The 19,156-nt window shown below is 39.7% G+C and overlaps 2 protein-coding genes across 6 annotated transcripts in view; one reads left to right on the forward strand and one right to left on the reverse strand.

The window, feature by feature from the left end:
- LOC119576174 overlaps window positions 1-404 on the forward strand; it is a 9,514-nt gene extending 9,110 nt beyond the window's left edge. For all 5 annotated transcript variants that reach the window (XM_037923744.1, XM_037923743.1, XM_037923745.1 and 2 more), the window contains one exon: window positions 1-404. This exon is cut by the window's left edge and continues 1,680 nt beyond it. In XM_037923744.1, coding sequence (XP_037779672.1) covers window positions 1-10 — 10 coding nt within the window. In that variant the 3' untranslated portion in view covers window positions 11-404.
- Window positions 405-4,992: 4,588 nt separating this feature from the next.
- Window positions 4,993-19,156, reverse strand: part of LOC119575884 (rho guanine nucleotide exchange factor 18-like) — a 188,740-nt gene continuing 174,576 nt past the window's right edge. Inside the window, exons 16-30 of the mRNA XM_037923422.1 lie at window positions 17,028-17,080; window positions 16,443-16,531; window positions 15,102-15,206; window positions 14,631-14,873; window positions 13,621-13,845; window positions 13,348-13,502; window positions 12,554-12,686; window positions 11,884-12,041; window positions 11,574-11,677; window positions 11,007-11,191; window positions 10,487-10,664; window positions 9,629-9,896; window positions 9,028-9,211; window positions 8,523-8,682; window positions 4,993-8,334 (exon numbers count right to left, since the gene is read on the reverse strand). Coding sequence (XP_037779350.1) covers window positions 7,565-8,334; window positions 8,523-8,682; window positions 9,028-9,211; window positions 9,629-9,896; window positions 10,487-10,664; window positions 11,007-11,191; window positions 11,574-11,677; window positions 11,884-12,041; window positions 12,554-12,686; window positions 13,348-13,502; window positions 13,621-13,845; window positions 14,631-14,873; window positions 15,102-15,206; window positions 16,443-16,531; window positions 17,028-17,080 — 3,010 coding nt within the window. The 3' untranslated portion in view covers window positions 4,993-7,564. The remainder of the gene's footprint in view (window positions 8,335-8,522; window positions 8,683-9,027; window positions 9,212-9,628; window positions 9,897-10,486; window positions 10,665-11,006; window positions 11,192-11,573; window positions 11,678-11,883; window positions 12,042-12,553; window positions 12,687-13,347; window positions 13,503-13,620; window positions 13,846-14,630; window positions 14,874-15,101; window positions 15,207-16,442; window positions 16,532-17,027; window positions 17,081-19,156) is intronic.

Here is a 19,156-nt window from a genome sequence, read left to right on the forward strand (position 1 = left end):
TGATCTTTAAGTTTTCCACTGTGATTGTTTTGAAAAGAATATTAGTGATACATCATGTGCTATTAAGTAACTATATAAATATATATAATGTGTATTTCTATATTTATTTCATAAAAGTGTTTTATGCCTAGGACTCCCTTGTTCGGGGTTAAGGCAGTGCCTTGGAGGAGTTTAGGGTTGGCCATTGCCTTATTAGATCCCTTTTCTTACATCAACCATGGTGCATGGTCATGAACAGCATTCTCCTGGAGAGGCAAGCATGGACCCACAGTTCAACAGGAGTAGCCATTATAAAAAAAAAAAAAGATATATGTACTGTACATGGCTGTCTTCTTTCAAGATATACTGGCAAGTGTAACCAAAGATATAAATTTTATCTGTAATTAACAATGAAACTAAATGAATTAGTCTTTTATTACAACCTGTCTTGTAGGGAGAAAAAATAGTAACTTAGGAGTACATTAATGGTTGAATTAATAGGCCAAGATGTTACTTGAAATATTTTGTCATTTAAGCTGTTACTGTTATTTCTTCCCTTTTTTGTTTCCATTATTCCACCTGCAAAGTAAGTGTTATCTGAAAAAGTACATTCTCTACCCCCCTCCCTTTTCTCTCTCTCTCTCTCTCTCTCTCTCTCTCTCTCTCTCTCTCTCTCTCTCTCTCTCTCTCTCTCTCTCTCTCTCTCTCTCTCTCTCTCTCTCTCTCTCTCTCTCTCTGTCAGGGTTGTGTTGTAAACAACCCATCCTATTTACCAGTCTGTCAGGGGTTTGGTTAATGGAAACTCACAGTCTGCTTGCAGTGTTTATTTGAGAAGGTTGATAGTAGTGTAACATGGATGGAGGGTGGAGATACCAAGTGATCGGCTTGTGCAGGAGTAGAGACCCAGACAGTGGGTAGTCCCGGAATGGCGGGGGCCCTGGAGGATGGCCCCTGGGAGAAGGCAGCGTCTGAGCGGGACCGTGAAGAGTCAAGGTGATGGTCAAAAGCCATAAGTAATGTGGGTGTGGCTTAGGTCAGTATGGCAGCAATGCCATGGGCATTACGCCGTTATTGGTCACCCCTGCTAGTTGGAGGGCGTGACATTGAATGCGTCTGACCAATCTCAGCAAAGTAAGTGTTATCTGAAAAAGTACATTCTCTGCCCCCCTCCCTTTTCCATCTCCTTTTCTCTCTCTCTCTCTCTCTCTCTCTCTCTCCTCTCTCTCTCCTCTCTCTCTCTCTCTCTCTCTCTCTCTCTCTCTCCTCTCTCTCCTCTCTCTCTCTCTCTCTCTCTCTCTCTCTCTCTCTCTCTCTCTCTCTCCCTCTCTCTCTCTCTCTCCCTCTCTCTCTCTCTCGCCCCTCTCTTCTCTCTCTCCTCCTCCTCTCTCTCTCTCTCTCTCTCTCCTCTCTCTCTCTCTCTCTCTCTCTCTCTCTCTCTCTCTCTCTCTCTCTCCCCTCCCTCTCTTCCCTCCCTGTCACCCCTCCTTCCCTCTAACCCTCCTTCCTCTCTCTCTCTCTCTCTCTCTCTCTCTCTCTCTCTCTCTCTCTCTCTCTCTCTCTCTCTCCCTCCCTCTCTCCCTCTCTCCCTCTCTCCCTCCCTGTCACCCTCTCCTTCCCTCTTACCCTCCTTCCTCTCTATTTCTCTCTCTCTCTCTCTCTCTCTCTCTCTCTCTCTCTCTCTCTCTCTCCTTTTCTCTTTTTCTTTCTGCTCCCCTCCTCCCTCTCTCTCCCTCTTTGTTTCTCTTTTTTCTGTCTTCCCTCTCTCTTTCCTTCTCTTCTACCCTCCCCTCCATCACCCTCTCCCTCTCCCTCTCCCTCACCCTCACCCTCACCCTCACCCTCACCCTCACCCTCACCCTCACCCTCACCCTCACCCTCACTCTCACTCTCGCTCTCACTCTCACTCTCACTCTCACTCTCACTCTCACTCTCACTCTCACTCTCACTCTCACTCTCACTCTCACTCTCGCCCTCTGCCACTCACCGCTTTCGCAATCACTGTGCGAATATCTGTATATCCGCACACGAAAACACGAATCATTTCTCGTTCACTTGAATTCGTTTCAGTGAAAGACAATGTAAGACTTACTCGGATGTAACATCGGTTTTCAAAGTGTTTACGCCATTTACGACGCTGAGACTCCCAACAGTGTTTTATGAAGCTACAGCTGATGACACTGAGAATGTGGTTAACGTAATATTGTTTGGGAAATATATTGTATAGTAACAAATTACAGTTGGCTTCATCCAGTGTTAACTACTGAATATACAAAGTATTTAGACCAAATAATGTTGTAAGTAGGTACTTAAATAGAGAGAACTGATATGCTGTATTAAAATGTTGTATTGTACATGTAAGAAACCGGTTGATAGTATTTCGCAATATATAATTTACACTGGTCTTCACGTAGATAACCAGCCTCGAATCGTGTTTCATATGAAATGGCACATCAACGGGTGAACACTGACAAAGTCGTGACATTCTCACGGTCTTCAAGTTATTAGCATTACTAATTAATTACTCAAATATTCTTTTGTGTGTTTTTGATACCTATTTTGGAGAAAAAGAGTGAAGGGGAAAGGAAAAGAAGAGAGAGGAAAAAAAGAGAAGTATAGATAAGAGGAAGTGATAATTTAAATACACTTATTCCAAATTATTTAATTAATCTGATTGTTTTGTTTTGTTGAAGTTCATTTACTTTAATAAAAGGGTTATGGACAAAAGGCATGTTGACATGACGATTTAATATGCATTTGTATTACTTATTTAGCTGATCGTAAGTGTACAAAATAAATACAAAAAGGGGATATGTCATTAGCATATATTGAACATCAAACATATTGCACCTGGTTTAATTTTCTCGTGATATCCTATGTAATTAGTCGTCATGGGCTTAACAAATTTCATATACCAAAATCTGGCATTTGTCATAGTGTCTCGTTTTGTTACCAAGTTTAGTCGAGATAATGTAAATGTGCAAAGCTGCTTGTGGGTGTTACAGCAGGACCATCTTTTGAGCTGTGTTAACAAAATTCATGAAGACTGTCAGATTAAAGTATTGGTCTTTCCCTTTTCCCATATTTTTATGCCTCGTAACAAAACTCGACCCAGATGTGCCGATAGCAGGACATACACTATTATTTAGTCTATTAATTTTGTTTACACATAGGTGGCTCCACAAGCGCTTAGTCACGAAGGAGTTAGTTACTAGTCCTAACAATGTCACCTGTTTACCACTCCTTCATGTTTGGATAGGTTTCCGCTGTTTGTATCAGTATTTAATAACGTTATATCAGTCATAATAATAATTATGATAATATTAATGTATTGATTTTTAAAAATCTCTAAAGGTAATGGGGAAATCAGGGTTGGTCACGTAGGGTCTACTAATTACTGCTTTGTGGCTGAGCACTTTTAGAGCCTGTCGTGTTAGATAAAGTTCATAAGAAAACAAAAATAAAGTTTAGGTGCCTGTTGCCAATGGATTAACCCACGCCGAATGTGTATAGGTAAATTCAACTCGTACAACACTTTTTTCAGGCACATTACGTTAAAATCATCAATCATCATCAATAACCATTATCAGTCATCATTATAATCATCATTATTGTATGTAGTATATGTTTAGTAGTATTTTGCAACTATTGTCATCGTCATCATTATTAGTTGTAGTACTTGTATATAGTAGTATTTTACAACAGTTGTTGTCGTCATCATTCATCATCAATATCATTATCAGTATCATCATTATTCATCATCATCATCATCATCATCATCATCATCAATCATCAATCATCATCAATAGCATCATCATCATCAGTCATCAGTCACTATTGGTAGTTTGTATGTAGCAAAATCATCATCAGTAGTCATCAGTCATCATTATAAGCATCATTATTAGTAGTTGTATGCAGTAGTATTTTACAACTATTGTTTTCATATTAGTTATTATTATTATTATGTAGCAGTTGTAGTATGTAGTATTATTTTATCACTATAATTGTTTTCATATAATCATATTGTTGTTATCATTAGTAGTAGTAGTACACAGAACTTTTTCCTTACTGTTATTTTACTGATATTATATTATGATTATTGTTGTTATTATTGCAGTAGCTACAGAGGGATAAAGTTGATCAGCCACAACATGAAAGCCTGGAACAGATTAGTGTAAACTAAACTGAGAAGAGAGGTGAACAGTAGTGTGGTTTCATACCTGGTAAGAGTAATACAGACATGATGTTTTCTCTGAGACTGGTAAAGTGTAGAGAAGGACCAGGTGTGTTCATAGATCTAGAGAAAAGTTATGACAGGGTCCAAGAGAGGAATTATGATATTGTATGAGGAAGTCAGGAGTAACAGAGAAGAGAGTGAGGGTAATGCAAGATGCGCAAAGGACAATGCAACACGGACAAGGTGCACAGTATGTACGGTGGACGGTTTCAGAGTGGAAGTGGGATTGTATCATGGATGATTTGCAGTGATTTGCAGTAAGAGTAAGGGGCAAATTGAGGACAGCCAGGAGAGGCAGAGGTATGCACTGAAGAGAAGAATGGAAGACAGAGAGTATGTGTGTGAATGGAAGGGAAGAAGGTGGAATGGTGCAGTAGCCAGTAGGTTGGTGGAGACAGAAGTGGTAAGATACTTGAGGTCCATGCTTCAAAGTAATGGAGAGTGTCATAGAAAAGTAAAGGGCAGGTAGGGTGGAATAGGTGGAGATAAGTGGCTGGATGGATTTGCGAAGTGAGTTTACAAGGCAAAGAGACGAGGCGGAGCTGGAAGTGGCAAAGTTCAAGATGTTGCTATTTTCGTTGGGAGTGACCAGGATTGACAAAAATAAAAACGAGTATGTTAAGAGGAGCAGCGCAATACGTATTGGAGACAAAGTGAGAGAGGCGAGATTGCGATGCGTCAAAAGTCGCACAGGAGTTTAGGATATGGTATTAAAGAGAGAGAGAGTGAGAATGAGAGAGTTAGTGAATAAATGTTACAAGTCTGGTTAAATGAAAAACTTTTAACGTGATAAACAGTTTATTCCTTGGACTCTATTCACAAAATAATGTATTAAACTGCATTTGCTCTCAAGCAAAGGCTTCTTCAAATCAGATCAACCTCTTTAGATCTCATTATTGAGTCTTGTCCACTGGTATTATAATATCACATGCTGCCAGACTGACTAGGCTCATGATGCCTTACAAGAATTTTCTGTGATGCTGTGAAAAATGACACACTAGAGTACAAATCAGGGTGACTGGTTCCAGATGTTCCCTTTATGAATGAAAAGTTGCACTGATTTCCTGTTTACTTGTTAAAGCACCAGTTCTAGTTGTTTAGGACTATTTATGGGCATATATTTTCTACTGCCAGAGAGGACTTCACAGGACAAGTGCAACTTTGATGTGCATAAAGGCATAGGTATCTGATAAAGAAACAACAGCATTTAACTTGCAGAAAAATATTTAAATATCCCCCAGAACATAGGACACTATTCTAATGGAAAGAACACATAATTCTAGTGTGACATTTTAAATACAACCTAAGTACACATTGGAATGTTTCTTTTTTTGATAAAAACTGGGAAGCTGAACCCTTACTTATTGTTGAGAGAGTTGCCATATAGATTATTAGGTAGATGGTAAAGTTAAGAAATACTAATTATATCTCTGGAATATGTTACCTTCACTATTATCTCTCAGCTATAAGGAGAATGCTTATTTTCTTCTTCAGAGAGGGTAGAAGAACCTCTTACAGTGAGGGATCTAACCTAGCTGAAATACCCCCTACATAACCCCATATAACTGACAAGAGATTATAAAAATAAGGAATGAATTGTTGCTAAAAAGCTAGATATGGCTGAACGAATGAAGTAACCAAAGCAATATAGAAAAAGATGTATTTAGTAAATCTAGATTTCCTACCCACTAAGAATGAGTTGTCTGACTGCCATAGAGCAGGTTCAGCTATTATGGTATGGAAGACCAAACATGAAACATGATCTGTAAACAAAGCAGAAGATACACACATAATGCGGCACATTTTTCACTGAACTAAAACCTGGGCCGTATGCAATGCATATCCATCGACTTTGCTGATCCAATTAAAAGGAAAAAGCAGCCTTAACGATGGTGTGGCAAAACTCTCTTTTTATAAAAGTAACAAAAGGGAAGGTAACAGCAACCATAATTTTTACAATCTTCCATCAGGTTTTCGAGGTACTATGATGTGAGTATCAGCAAAATTAAGCCTTGTTAATGTATCTACAAGTCTGATTTTCCATAATGTGAATAGCAAAATATGACTTGTGATTGTTCTTATAAAAGCACAGAACATACAATTCTCATTTTTGCTGATCATTTCACAGTATGGACTGCCTGGTATCTCTCAGCATATCCTTCATCAGGGATCATATTTTGAAGAGAGGTAAGTATGTACTGATATTTTTTTTTTCTCTCTCTCTTCACTGCAGACACATCTGTACATGTTATTGTTCAAAGTCTAGGTCTTATGAAATGCACAAAAAATGACCCCAAGGAATGTTGTTTGTGCTGGCCATCCTTAATTACAATGTACATTGACCTAAACATTCAGCACAACAAATTTACCCCCAGTTTTAACACTGGCTATACATATTACCCAAGTCTTTAACACAGCATTATACTGGCTATACACAGTTTTCGACCTATTTTGCCAGCCTTGCCTGGAAGTTTTGGCTGATACACATTGAGCTTTCAGAAAACAATGAATTCTAGATACGTGGTAGATATTAGGATACCCTATATTCCATCTGGGCTAACATACAGCAAATACAACATGGAAATAATTACTCTTTGGAATGTACACACTGCCAACCTGGCTACTTGGAATTTGTTAAAATTACACTATCTAAAATTAAAACCTATAAGTGATATAAAACATATATAAAAGAATTAGGTAAATCGGTAAGACTGAAAATGTACAGCTTTGCTGCACTGACACCACCCGAGACAGCCCGCACGAAAATGCATTTTGGAGGACGAGCAGCCTCTCTCCCCTTGAGGCTGCTCCCTTCCCTACGCAGAGGGCAGTAAAGGCCACAGGAATGTGCAACCAGTCACGACTTACATTCATATGTAAAAATAGCCATTCAAGTCAAAACATATTAAACTTTTTACATCACATATTCTTTCACTCTCTACCGTATATAAAAATTTACTATCATAGCTTATTATGAATACTGATCCACTGACCTTGCACATCAATACATGCTAAGCAGCATCTGCCAAGGGGTTATAGAGGGTGCATCTATCACACAGAGTGCGAGCTCCCACCAGTGCTGTGTACCAGTAGCCGGAAGACAGTGTGCATGGGTGTATGAGTGTTCTATGTACAAGTCCCAGACCCACAGCATACAATTTACACATCGTAATAACACTAAGGGTCATGTACCAGTGGTGGTGTGTATAAAGGAAGGAATGCCTTAATCACAGGGAAAGACGCTAATTGCGGCTCGCAGAAGTATGACAATCCTGCTCATCCAAAACGAGAGCCTAATGGTCACACCACTGAACTATATGAAACCTAGAAAAGCTAGCTGGATAAAAGCTCTTAGAAGAATATGATGTCCTGGTTGGTGTCAGGATCTTTAATGCGCTGACCAGGGCGTGTGCTGGATCCCACACCTGAACCTTCCTGTGATCCCTCTGGCGTGGTGTTGGCACGAGTGGTGGGCACGGAAGGTTTACTGGTCAACTTTGGGTAGGTATTGGTTCGGGTGGCGCGAGCCCCCTGGGCGGTGGTGGTGGCAGTGGGAGCGGGTGCCCCAGGACTGACAGCTGAAGACCCATTCTGTAGCGTGGCAGGGGATGACCCTGTGCGTTGGTGGGATGGACCTGGCGAGGGCTCAAGGGATGGGGGAGGAGAGGCCAGGCGCTGGTACCCCACAGTTATGCGGGAACCTTTGCCCTCATTCGGCCCCTGGCTCAGTTTCAGGGGCAGCATCTGCTGCACTCCTCCACTGGCCCCAGGGCTGATATGAGACCGGTGGTGGTCAATGCGGTCCTGATTGGGCGAGGATGCACCGCCACCACCGCTGCTTGAAGAGGAGCCTGTGCTGCTGCTGCTTCCTAGTTTGGCAAGCTTCATTGGGAGTTGCTGTTTGACTGATATAGATGCCTTCTGCTGGTTAGCTGCTGATATGAGGTGTGTGGGTAAGGACTGATTGGAGTCACGCTTGATGAGGTTGGCAATTGAAGCAGTGGAGTTGCGATGCTTGTGATCGGTACGAGGGCGAGTGGGGGCTGCTGTACTGGTAGGTGAACTATGTGGAGATCCCTGAGTCATCTGTCCGCCATCACCTGCACTTCCACTTACATTTCCTGTAAGATATAAAGTCCATGTGTATTAAGTAATCAATTAATAACTATACTTTTGAAGAAAAATTCCATAGGCATAGCAAGCAGTGTCCTTTACTATTCATCTAATAAACAGGTGGATATTATACTCAATAAGAACAAGATAAAAGGGCAAAAATGCCAAGACTTGAGATTAAAGAACAAAACCATACCTGCAAGGTGTTCCTCATGTACTGTGTGAGTTGGTGGTGTAGTTGTGAGAACTGTTAGAGTGGGACTTAGGATGATACCCTGAGCCTTGAGAGCCTCTAGTTTGCGATATAACAATTCGCGTTGCTGCTGGACATCTTGCTGCTCGCTGCGAAGGTGTTCCTGGAGGAAAATGGTAGAGGTCACTTTCAAAGATGAAAATTTGTAATTTTTTCCAGGCTCTTTTCATAGTAATATAAATCTTTTCCCTACTTTATTTTGGTTTTCTGATAGACTATAATATCAAATTCTTATCTTGTTTCTACTTTCATCATAGTTTTCACAAATGAAAGATAAATCATATAGTCTTGATTTTAGAATATCTGGTAATGACAGGCATTCACACATATTAGCAGCAAAACATAGGGACAAAGGAGGAAAACAAACACAAAGTTAACTATGATAAGTTTTAAGTTTTTTAACATTTCTCTAACTTCCTGAAAGATAACCTGAAGGCTATAAACTAACCTCCTTTTTCTGAAGTTCAATTTTCTTTTCTGCAATCCACTTTTCCTGGGCATCCCTTTCCTTCATCCACTGGGCCCTTTCATGGCTAATCTGCTCTTGTATATTTCGAAGTTCTTCCAACTTCTGAGAGTGTCGGAATCGTCCATCAACTGAGGCCCCACCAACAACTAACTTAGACCTCAACCTAGGGAAAAAAATTTAAATATTGTGAATACTTATACACAAATCTTCAAGTGTGGCCATAAAAAAAAATCAAATCAAAATAAGAATGAACTTTGCAAGGGTGGGAAAGGGAGTATTTAATTTTATTTTTTAGCATTACAAAAAATAAATTTATAAGTAATAAAATGTTATTGCACTACCATTCATCATGTTTGCAATAAAAACAAAACAAACAAAAAAAAATTGTCAGCATTTCAGTCATGTCAAACTTAAATTTTCAACATAGAATCAATTAAACTGTTTGCAATTAAGATAATGAACTTCCCAAAAAAGTATATAAACCAATCAAAGAACAGACTTTATTACAGTATTTGCATAATATATTCAACAACAGTTTAATTAGTCAAACAGAAAACATGTAACAGCAGCATACACCTACATATCGAATTGGGTTAAGTGATGTTGACTAAGCACCAAGGAAGTCTGTAGCCAATATATAAGCTTAGCTGCTACAGCCTGATGTTGCTGTTGACTGGACGAGTCTCCAGATAGCGTGGACACAATGCTCAAGTTGTCTTGAGAGGAACGAACTGCAAGTGTGCTGCCAGATGGACGACGGTTCTTAAGGCTCTCTATAATATCACTTTCGCCTGTGCCTGTTGAGGTCAGCGACATGCGACTGTCCTTCTTCTTCTTCCCTCCAGACTCTGGAGATTTACAAAGACAGGGAAAAGTATTAATAAATGCCATCATTTACACTTTAAAGTATCCTTTCTGCAGATATGAATGATTTAGGTTTACTAGTAGTTAGTTTGTAACACAGTACATTAATATATATCAAAGTTCAAAGAAGGAAAGAAATAAAAGATTCTTTCTGCAGACACACTACCAGTCTTTTTACTCAATACCTAAAAACTAATAATCATATTCCTTCCAAAAAACCAACATTTATAGATGATAAAAAAGTTCAGTTTATGAAAAACAAAGTAGATCAGTGAGAGTAATTTAGCAAATAGGTATTGAGGTATTATAAATGACTAATCTATCAGAAACTGTACAATAAAGTTTTCTTTTACTTAACCAAATCGAGCACATAATGATGGTAAAAAACAAGTTTATATACACTAATGATCCAAAGCATTAAAAAGCTTATCATATAATAAAAAAATAAACTAAAACCTTTTTTTTTATATTATTTAAAATTTAATATAAATACAATAGTAAATAAAACAACAAGATTTAAGAAACAAGAAAAGAGGACAAAAACAAAGCAAAATAAACACTATAAAGGACTTACGTTTCTGAGGATGTCCGGTGGCATCTTTATTGGGGTTATCAAATCCTCCAAATGTTTCTGCTCTCTTGGGGAGGCTGGGCGACACATAGGCGTCACTCTGGTGTTCTCCCACAGAACTCACTGAACGAGCGAGGTTAGAACCCCAGCCACAAGCCCCACTCACTAATCTTAGGGCTTCCTGTGAATGAATCAGTTAGGTGTGAGTGTCTCAAGGTAAAGTAAAGACTTCCTATTATGGAGAGATTCCAATGAGCAAGAACTTTCCCAGAGTCTTAAGATGAGATTACACTAAAATGTTTTCTTGGAATTCATAATCATTAATAAAGATCATGAAACATTCTTTGAGAAATGAACTACACATACTGTATATCTATAAGAATAAATTTTAAAAATCCCTTTTTGCTTCTATATAGCTCAAATGGGAAGTGGGGGGAATTCGTTTTTTAATTACTATCCGATGTTAACCATTAAACCCGATTGAAATCACACACTCCTTGTTTACAGTTTCTTGGCCACTAACCATGAGTGAATTTATTTGCAAGTCTCGAGCAGCATTGTGATCTAAATGGTGCTCATCAAGCAGTGCTCGGTACTGTGGAGTAGGAGGGAATTCATCATTGCCTAACAACTCTAGCAATTCCGTCACTGCATTCATCTTGTCTTCACATATTCTTGCCAAATCCTTGTCTTTGTGCTGCAGAATACCTGAAAGTATCATGTATCATTAAAATGTGTGCTGCATAACATTAGAAACAAACAAACAAACAAATACACTCACAAGCGCGCACACGCTTACAAGCGCAGACACACACACACACGCGCAGACACACACACACAAGCACACACACACAAGCGCGCGCACACACACACACACACACACACACACACACACACACACACACACACACACACACACACACACACACACACACACACAAAATATACAAGATTAGAAATAGAATGGTGTATATTACAATACATGAAAATATAAAATACATAAATATATTTCAAGTTGTGCCATGAAGCATTTATACTGTGTGTATCTGGCCTTGTGTGTAGCTAAAGCGGATTAATAACTTGAATCTACCTAGTATTTCCCGGATCTTTTCGGAATTGGCTTCCTGCAACTTGGAATTCTCGCTGGAGTTATCGCCCATGTCCTCTTCATCTGGACACTGATCAATGGCTTCTCTGTGATGCAAGAAATAAACACGTAAAAAAATAAAATAAAAAAATAGGCAAATGAATGTACAAAATATGATTTTTTTTTCCCCAAAAAATTAATTTCTGACAAGTTCGTATTCTTGAGAACCCTAACAAATATCGGACACACCTCTATGACAATACTTGACTGCGTGAAGAAAAGAATAGAAGAAAATAACAAACAGGAAGAGTACCTTATAGATTCCAACCATATTTTCTTATCTTTTGGATGTTGGCATTCAAACTCGAACATTTCTGCGGTATTCTTCGAGTAGATAAGGTAGATAGCACGCGATCCTTCCCCTGCCTTCTCTCTCACTATAAGCTTGTCTAATGGGATAACACCAGCCTGCTGTTGAGACAACCAATTAGTAAAAGGTTAATATGACAGTCATTTAGAACGATCTATTAATAACAAATTAATATAAGTTATTTGGAACAATCAACGTATAGCATGGTTAGTAGACAATTAATAGATGTGACCGCCAACTGAAACAATCAATTAATAATGGATTAATATGACAGTCATTTGAAACAATCGCTTGACAAATTAGTATATGTCATTCGGAACAATCGACTGATTGCAGGTAAATACAATAGTTGCTTGGAACACTGTATTAATAACCGGTCACCACAATTATATATTTTTTTTCCATGATACATAATATTTTAACAGTCAATCCAAAAGTAGAAAGAAACAAAGAATCAAATGAAATACATATTAACCCTATAGTTTAAAAAAATATATAATTTTTAAGCCAAAATATTATCATTTATAGCCTAACATCTCTCCTCCATCTCTAATTCACAATGCCAACATCTGAATAAATAGCAATAAATCAAGAATGCAGAGCAGCTACTGACCTTTGAATCAGGCGAGAAAAAGTAGTACTTCTGGTTATTTTCCAAAAGGAAGAAGACTAAATCTGATAACACCACAACCTGCACCAGAATGGGTTTGCCCTTTTGTTGACTTAAGATCGCTGAACCTTCGAATCTGTAAAATAAGATGTATGTAAGTATCTGAAAGTAAAATCATTCTGAACCCAATGTCGCTGGAAAAATACTGTGCTCGTTTTTTATTGTTTTGTGAAATGTCTCTGCAAATAGATGGTTCTGCTAGTGCTTTGCCATAAAGTAGTTAATTAGTGGCCTTACGTGATCTCGCCTTTCCTTGAATTGGCGGGAAAAACGTTTTGCTAATGCTATGAATATCGATGGTGTTATTTTTATTACAGACATTATAATTACTATACTGTTATAGGCATTAGGAACAGCAAAATAAGGTAACGTAAAATGTTTTTGAAAATCAAGGAAAAGGGTAAACAGGCGAGTCAGGTAGTACTCGCAATTAGCTCAGTGGTGACTTAGCACAAGTGTAGCCATCTACGTGAAAAAAACAATTAATAAAGTAAACTCACAGCGGGAATGGCATGTACGAACATGCCATGCTCGACGGGTTTGGATTAAAAGCAATATGACTCCCTTGCTAAATTCAAGAACCACCATTTTTTTTTTTTTTTTTTATAATAAATATAATAAGTTAGTTTTAGAAAGATTCTTTAAGATATGTTAAACAGGATTCCTCATGACTCAGTTATCAATTTATTCGCTGACACATTTTCAATCAGGCAATGAGCCACAATGCATTTACTTACTTGAGTTTTCTACTTCTTGAGAAGAAATCAGACTTCTTAAACTTCTGTTCCTTATATAGTGCTGATGATTTGGCATCTATCTTGTGATATATTTCTAATAATCTTTGCTCTCTCTCCTTCTCAGCAACTTGAGCATTAATATTTACAAGAATGTCCTGAAAGAGAATACGGAGGTAATAAGTGATTTATATGAATCCAGAATATATAATATTTTAGTTCAAAGAAAAAGAAGCTAAAAAAATTAAGTACACTTATTTTTTCAGCGAATCTTACCTTCACCAAGTCCAGAGCTTTCTTCAAGGTACTGAGTTCCTCCTCCTGGTCCTTGCTGTACTTCATGAGCGCCTCCAGCATCAGCGGGTATTTGGTTACTCGGTGCGTCACGAACAGGATGCACTCGGGAATGCCCTTCTTCTTCATGAGCGGGTGGTTGGACTTCTGTCTGATAAATGCCTGGAATCTGCGGTCCGTTTTCAGGATGTCCTTGTAGTACGATACCTGCGGCAGGCGGGGATAGCAGTGTATAGTTAACGAAGATATCGCATTACTCTTGGTGGTAATTGATATTATATGTATATGTATGTATATGTATATATATACATATATACATATATATACATGTATATGTATATGTATATATATGTATATGTATATATGTGTATATATATGTATATATGTGTATATATATGTATATGTATATGTGTATATATATGTATATATGTATATGTATATATGATATATAGTATATGTATATATGTATATATATGTATATGTATATATAGTACTTAAAGTATATGATATATTGATATTATATTTGTATATATCATATGTATATATAAATACATGTATATATACATATATGTATATATACATATGTATATATATACATATATGTATATATATACATAATTTGTGTGTGTGTGCGTGTGCGTGTGTGTCTGTGTGTGTGTCTGTGTCTGTGTGTGCGTGTGCGTGTGCGTGTGTGTGTGTGTGTGTGTGTGTGTGTGTGTGTGTGTGTGAGTGTGTGTGTGTGTGTGTGTGTGTGTGTGTGTGTGTGTGTGTGTGTGTGTGTGTGATGTGTGTGTGAGTGTGTGTGTGTGTGTGTGTGTGTGTGTGTGTGTGTGTGTGTGTGTGTGTGTGTGTGTGTGTCTGTGTGTGTGTGTGTGTGTGTGTATGTGTCTTTGTGCGCGTGCGTGCGCGCTCGCTTGCTCGCGCGCGACACACTTTCCGGCCAAGCCCTCCCCAAGGTCTGTACCAGGACGTGAAAAGCCCGAGGTCCTCACCGCGTCCTGGTGCTGCGAGCAGAACTGTCCGTAGGCGTCCTTGAGCCCCTGCGCGTTGTCCCCGAGAAACTGGTCGACGAGGAGGTCGCCGATGGTCTCGATGTACTTGTTGCTCCTCTGTCTCTGGCGCAGCCGCCACAGGAACGAGCAGTGGATCGTGATGAGCTCGTCCAAGCACGGGAAGATCCGCTTGATCCTAGAGTCCTGCATGTTCAGTTCCCGAGCCATGCCCTCGGCGAACACCTGGCGAAGGGGGAAGGGGGGGGGGGCTTATGTCATCGATCTTATCATTTTATATCTATGTATCATTATCTTCTACGTGGCCATATTGCTTTGAAATAAACCCGCCTCATTCAAGAGAGAGAGGCCAGTAATGTATCTGTGATAAAGGGAAAAGGAGAACAAAACCAAAAACGAAAGTACACAAGGTAAACAAACAAGCAAAATTTGAAACATGAATCAGGTACTTGCCTTCTGCATGACTTTCAGCATGCGACAGTGGTGTTTCTCTGTAATTATAAGCTCATAGACGTGTTCCTGTTTTTTCACCTGCTTCTCTGTCAACTTATCAACCACCTGAAAAAAATAAATTTCAGTATCAACCAAATCACAGATACCTTATAAAAATAATTCTACAAAATACATTTATGAAATCAGAATATCACCCTTTATTATACCGAGGGTATATATTTCAGAATTACATGTCTAATCTGCATATTACAAGCTCTGCGAAGTCGGAGACTTGTATTCATAAGCTACCATTCTCTGTAATGAAGTAGTTAGTGCTTCCGCCATAGCCGTTAAAAGTTTGCTGTTATCAAGCTCAGTGACATACCCTTACGTGCTGTTTCCGTTCATTATAAGCCTATGCTTAAAAACAAATATATAGTAATAACAATTATAACAATAATGTTGATAATATCAACAACGATAATAATGATGATAATAATATTAATGATAATAAAAATTAATAATAAAAAAGATAGTAATAATAATAATGATGATGATGACTAACGATGGTTAAGATTAACCCAATCGCCACGTTTGGCAAGAATACATGCCATGCCCACTGTAACACAGGTTTATTTATTGTATTCACACATAGATGGCTCTACAAGTGCTTAGTCATCAAGGGGTCACTTATTAGTCCTACCTTTCGCACCTGTTTACCCTTTTCCTTGACTTTTGGAAAGGATCTTTTGCATTATTTCATTGTCTTAAATGTTAACAAGTTTTTAATAATACTTTAATAATCATAACATTAATAACAACAATAACAGTATTGATATCAATTGTATTAAAAGGAAAAACGCATTTTCCCGCCAATTCAAGGAATGGGGAAATCAAGATCAGTCAGTAGGGCTTACTGATAGACTCCTTGGAGGCTGAGCACATGTGGAGCCATCTGTATGTAACAAAATTCACAAAAACCTACAAGGGACTGAACATAAATCCGGGGTGATTGGGTTAATATATAATAATAACAAAATTATGATAATAATAACAGTAATAATAATAGCAGTAGTTATAGCAATAATAACAATAATATTAGCAATAATAAAAACAATTATAATTATAATAACAAAGTAAAATAACAACTTACTCGACATACACCCAATATACAGGAACATATCAAAGCACACGTCTCGCTCAAAAAAACTATGTCTATCTATCTATCTATCTATCTATCTATCTATATATAAAACAATAAAAATTAAATAAAATCCACCACCCATATCCCCTCCCCCTGGATTCCATGCAACTCCCTCACTCGCCCAACACCCTTTGAACTGCAAGGGGGGGGGGGCTTACCTCCTTCTCGACCGTGTGAACCCATAGCTCGGGCTCTTTGTCTAAAAGCCGGAGCTCGGGATCGGCGTCAATATCGTCTAGACTGGGTTCTGGGGGAAAGGAAAAAAAATTAAGAGAAAATACTTACAAAAAGGTCGTTTCAATCTCCTAACAACGGGTAGAATTGTTGGCTGAAATCACTTAATAAAAAGAACAGAGATAGGTGAATGCTATATCTCGGTCCTAGGCGAGGTTTAACTCTTACAAAAATGATCGGATGCTAATTTTAATCAACATCAAAAAATGTACGTATGATTTTCCTTTTGGCAAATTATGCACAGATTGATATATATATATATATATATATATATATATATATATATATATATATATATATATATATATTATATACATATGTATATACATACATATACATAAATATACATCATTTCAAAGTTACATTTTAAGTCAGAAAAACACATTCTAAGGTGCTAAGTTCATAATATCGCACTGTTCTCATACGAGTTTGTAATCATTATTATTAATCATCAGTATCAAAGGTGCTATATTTAACATCGTAAAAAAATAAATATTAACAAGACTTACCTTCATTTCCATCATCTAGAGATTCCATAGATGCAGAGTTGACCTCCAGAATGCTGTCGAAAAAGGTCAAATGCAAAGTATTCCAAAACATGACATATTGCAGTACAAGCTAAATGTATATCAAGCATGTCCTTTCACGTTTGGAAACTGAGTATAGCAATGCAATTTTAATCAAGCCAGAAGTAGAAAATATAAAAACGGAGGAATCACACGCACAGAAATATGTATCGAAGTCACATCACTTCCGCTCATCAACTTTTATTCGCTCACAAAATATCAGCGTGACCTCTCGCTCGCTCCCAATCACGGAGGCTGACAGATGAATAATGAAAATAAATACGGGCATACGTGTTTTCCGCCATGACTTCGAAACACGCAGTTACACATACAAGCAAACAGACAGACAGACAGATAGACAGACACACACACACACACACACACACACACACACACACACACACACACACACACACACACACACACACACACACACACAAACACGCGCGCGCGCGCGCGCGCGCGCGCGCGCACTCCTTCCCTATCATGAAAAGGCTCTCCGCCGCGCCCTTCGTGCACCTACTCGTCCTGCGTGGGCGAGCCGAGGTCTTCGCTGCGGGCCGCGCCGTCTGTGGCGTCGAGCCTCTTGCTCGTTCCCTTGGCCTCCCTTCCGCTCTCCTGCTCAAGCATTGCCCTGCTTTCGTCCACGCTTTCTCTCCTTTCCTTCTTCTTGCGTTTACTCTCTTTCCTCTCCTTGTGCGGCCTCTGCTCTTGGCCCTCTTTGGCCTGCTCAGGCCAGGTGGCGGGGCTGGCCAACTCGCCCTTCTGCGGACGGGGCTCGCCAGCGCCGCCCTCCCGCGGCTTGGCCTTCTCCAGAAAGAGCTCCGACAGGTCGTTCAGGCTCCGCGACTTGCTGATCTTCTCGTAGGTGGAGCGGATCGTCCCGCGGGTAATTCTGCGATGCGCCATGCTCTCTCTCTCGCAGGTGGCTCGCGCGGGTCCATCGCACGCCCGTCGCTATATTTCACTTCTCTGGCTCTTCCTCGAAATCCGTTTGGCTCTTCCTCGAAATCCGTTTGGGAGTATCTGGCGCCACACGATTCGTCAATGTTTTTGTTTTTTAAAGCAAACTTTCCGTTTCAACCACGTATCCCAAAAGTAGTCTCTATCTCTTATCATTTAATATCACAGAAGTTCCCATAGTCCTTTTGCACCCCTATGTGATCAACACTGCAACACATCGGGCGGCGTGCAATTAAAACTATTCTCGTTAGCACACACTCGCACACGGAGGCAGCTGGCGAGAAAGGGGGTGGGCAAGGGGCTCCCATGGCACCCTCCCTCCCTCCCTCCCTCACGGTACCACCTTCGCCACCCGCGGTGCCGCCGTCACCATCCCCGGCTGTAATTTCTTAGAGTAGCGCGAGAGGCAGTCACCATTGTTCGCCGGGGCTCCTGACGTGGTGCGCCCTAGACGCATCTCAGCCCATCCCTCTGCGGCGGGGGAATTAGGCAGGGCAAGGGCGGCAGGTGGGCAGACAGGGCAAGGGCTAGCTGGCAGAAGCCGTGTGCGTGTACTCGCGTCCTCGCCCTAAATCTCACTGCCGTTGGGACCGGAGCCTGGACACTATCATCCTTATCACCGCAGCCTGATAACAAGCATTATTTACTCCGATCACGATCTTCTACGCAGCCCTATGAAAACCTCCTTGCATCATGTCCTCTCCTTAGCATCCTCGCGGTTTCATGAAAAAGTGGTAACGGCATTTCTTTCGGCGTCCCAGTCCGGGCTGACAGCGAAACGTCTGTTCAGAGAGCAATGCGCTTCGCTCAATCAATACTCTCACACAGATAAGGCAAGATAAGGAAATTCCTCAAATTATGCGGGCTGAATCAAGATATCGTAATACATAAACATTTTTTCGAAGGGTGACCTGCTTATCATTCCAACTGCGCCATTACATAAAAGGCTATTTGGACATGACTCGCGGCTGTCAACATAAAGCGGAACTAGCGAGGTTTTATCGCAACAATACTGCCGTCGGGGACAATTCGGCACGGTGTGCGTGCTCGTTAAGGGTACTTAATGAACGGAGAAAGAAAAAAATATGTATACATATACATTCACATAC

The sequence above is a fragment of the Penaeus monodon genome, chromosome 8 (genome assembly GCF_015228065.2).
Source record: "Penaeus monodon isolate SGIC_2016 chromosome 8, NSTDA_Pmon_1, whole genome shotgun sequence".
Classification (NCBI taxonomy): Eukaryota; Metazoa; Arthropoda; class Malacostraca; order Decapoda; family Penaeidae; genus Penaeus; species Penaeus monodon.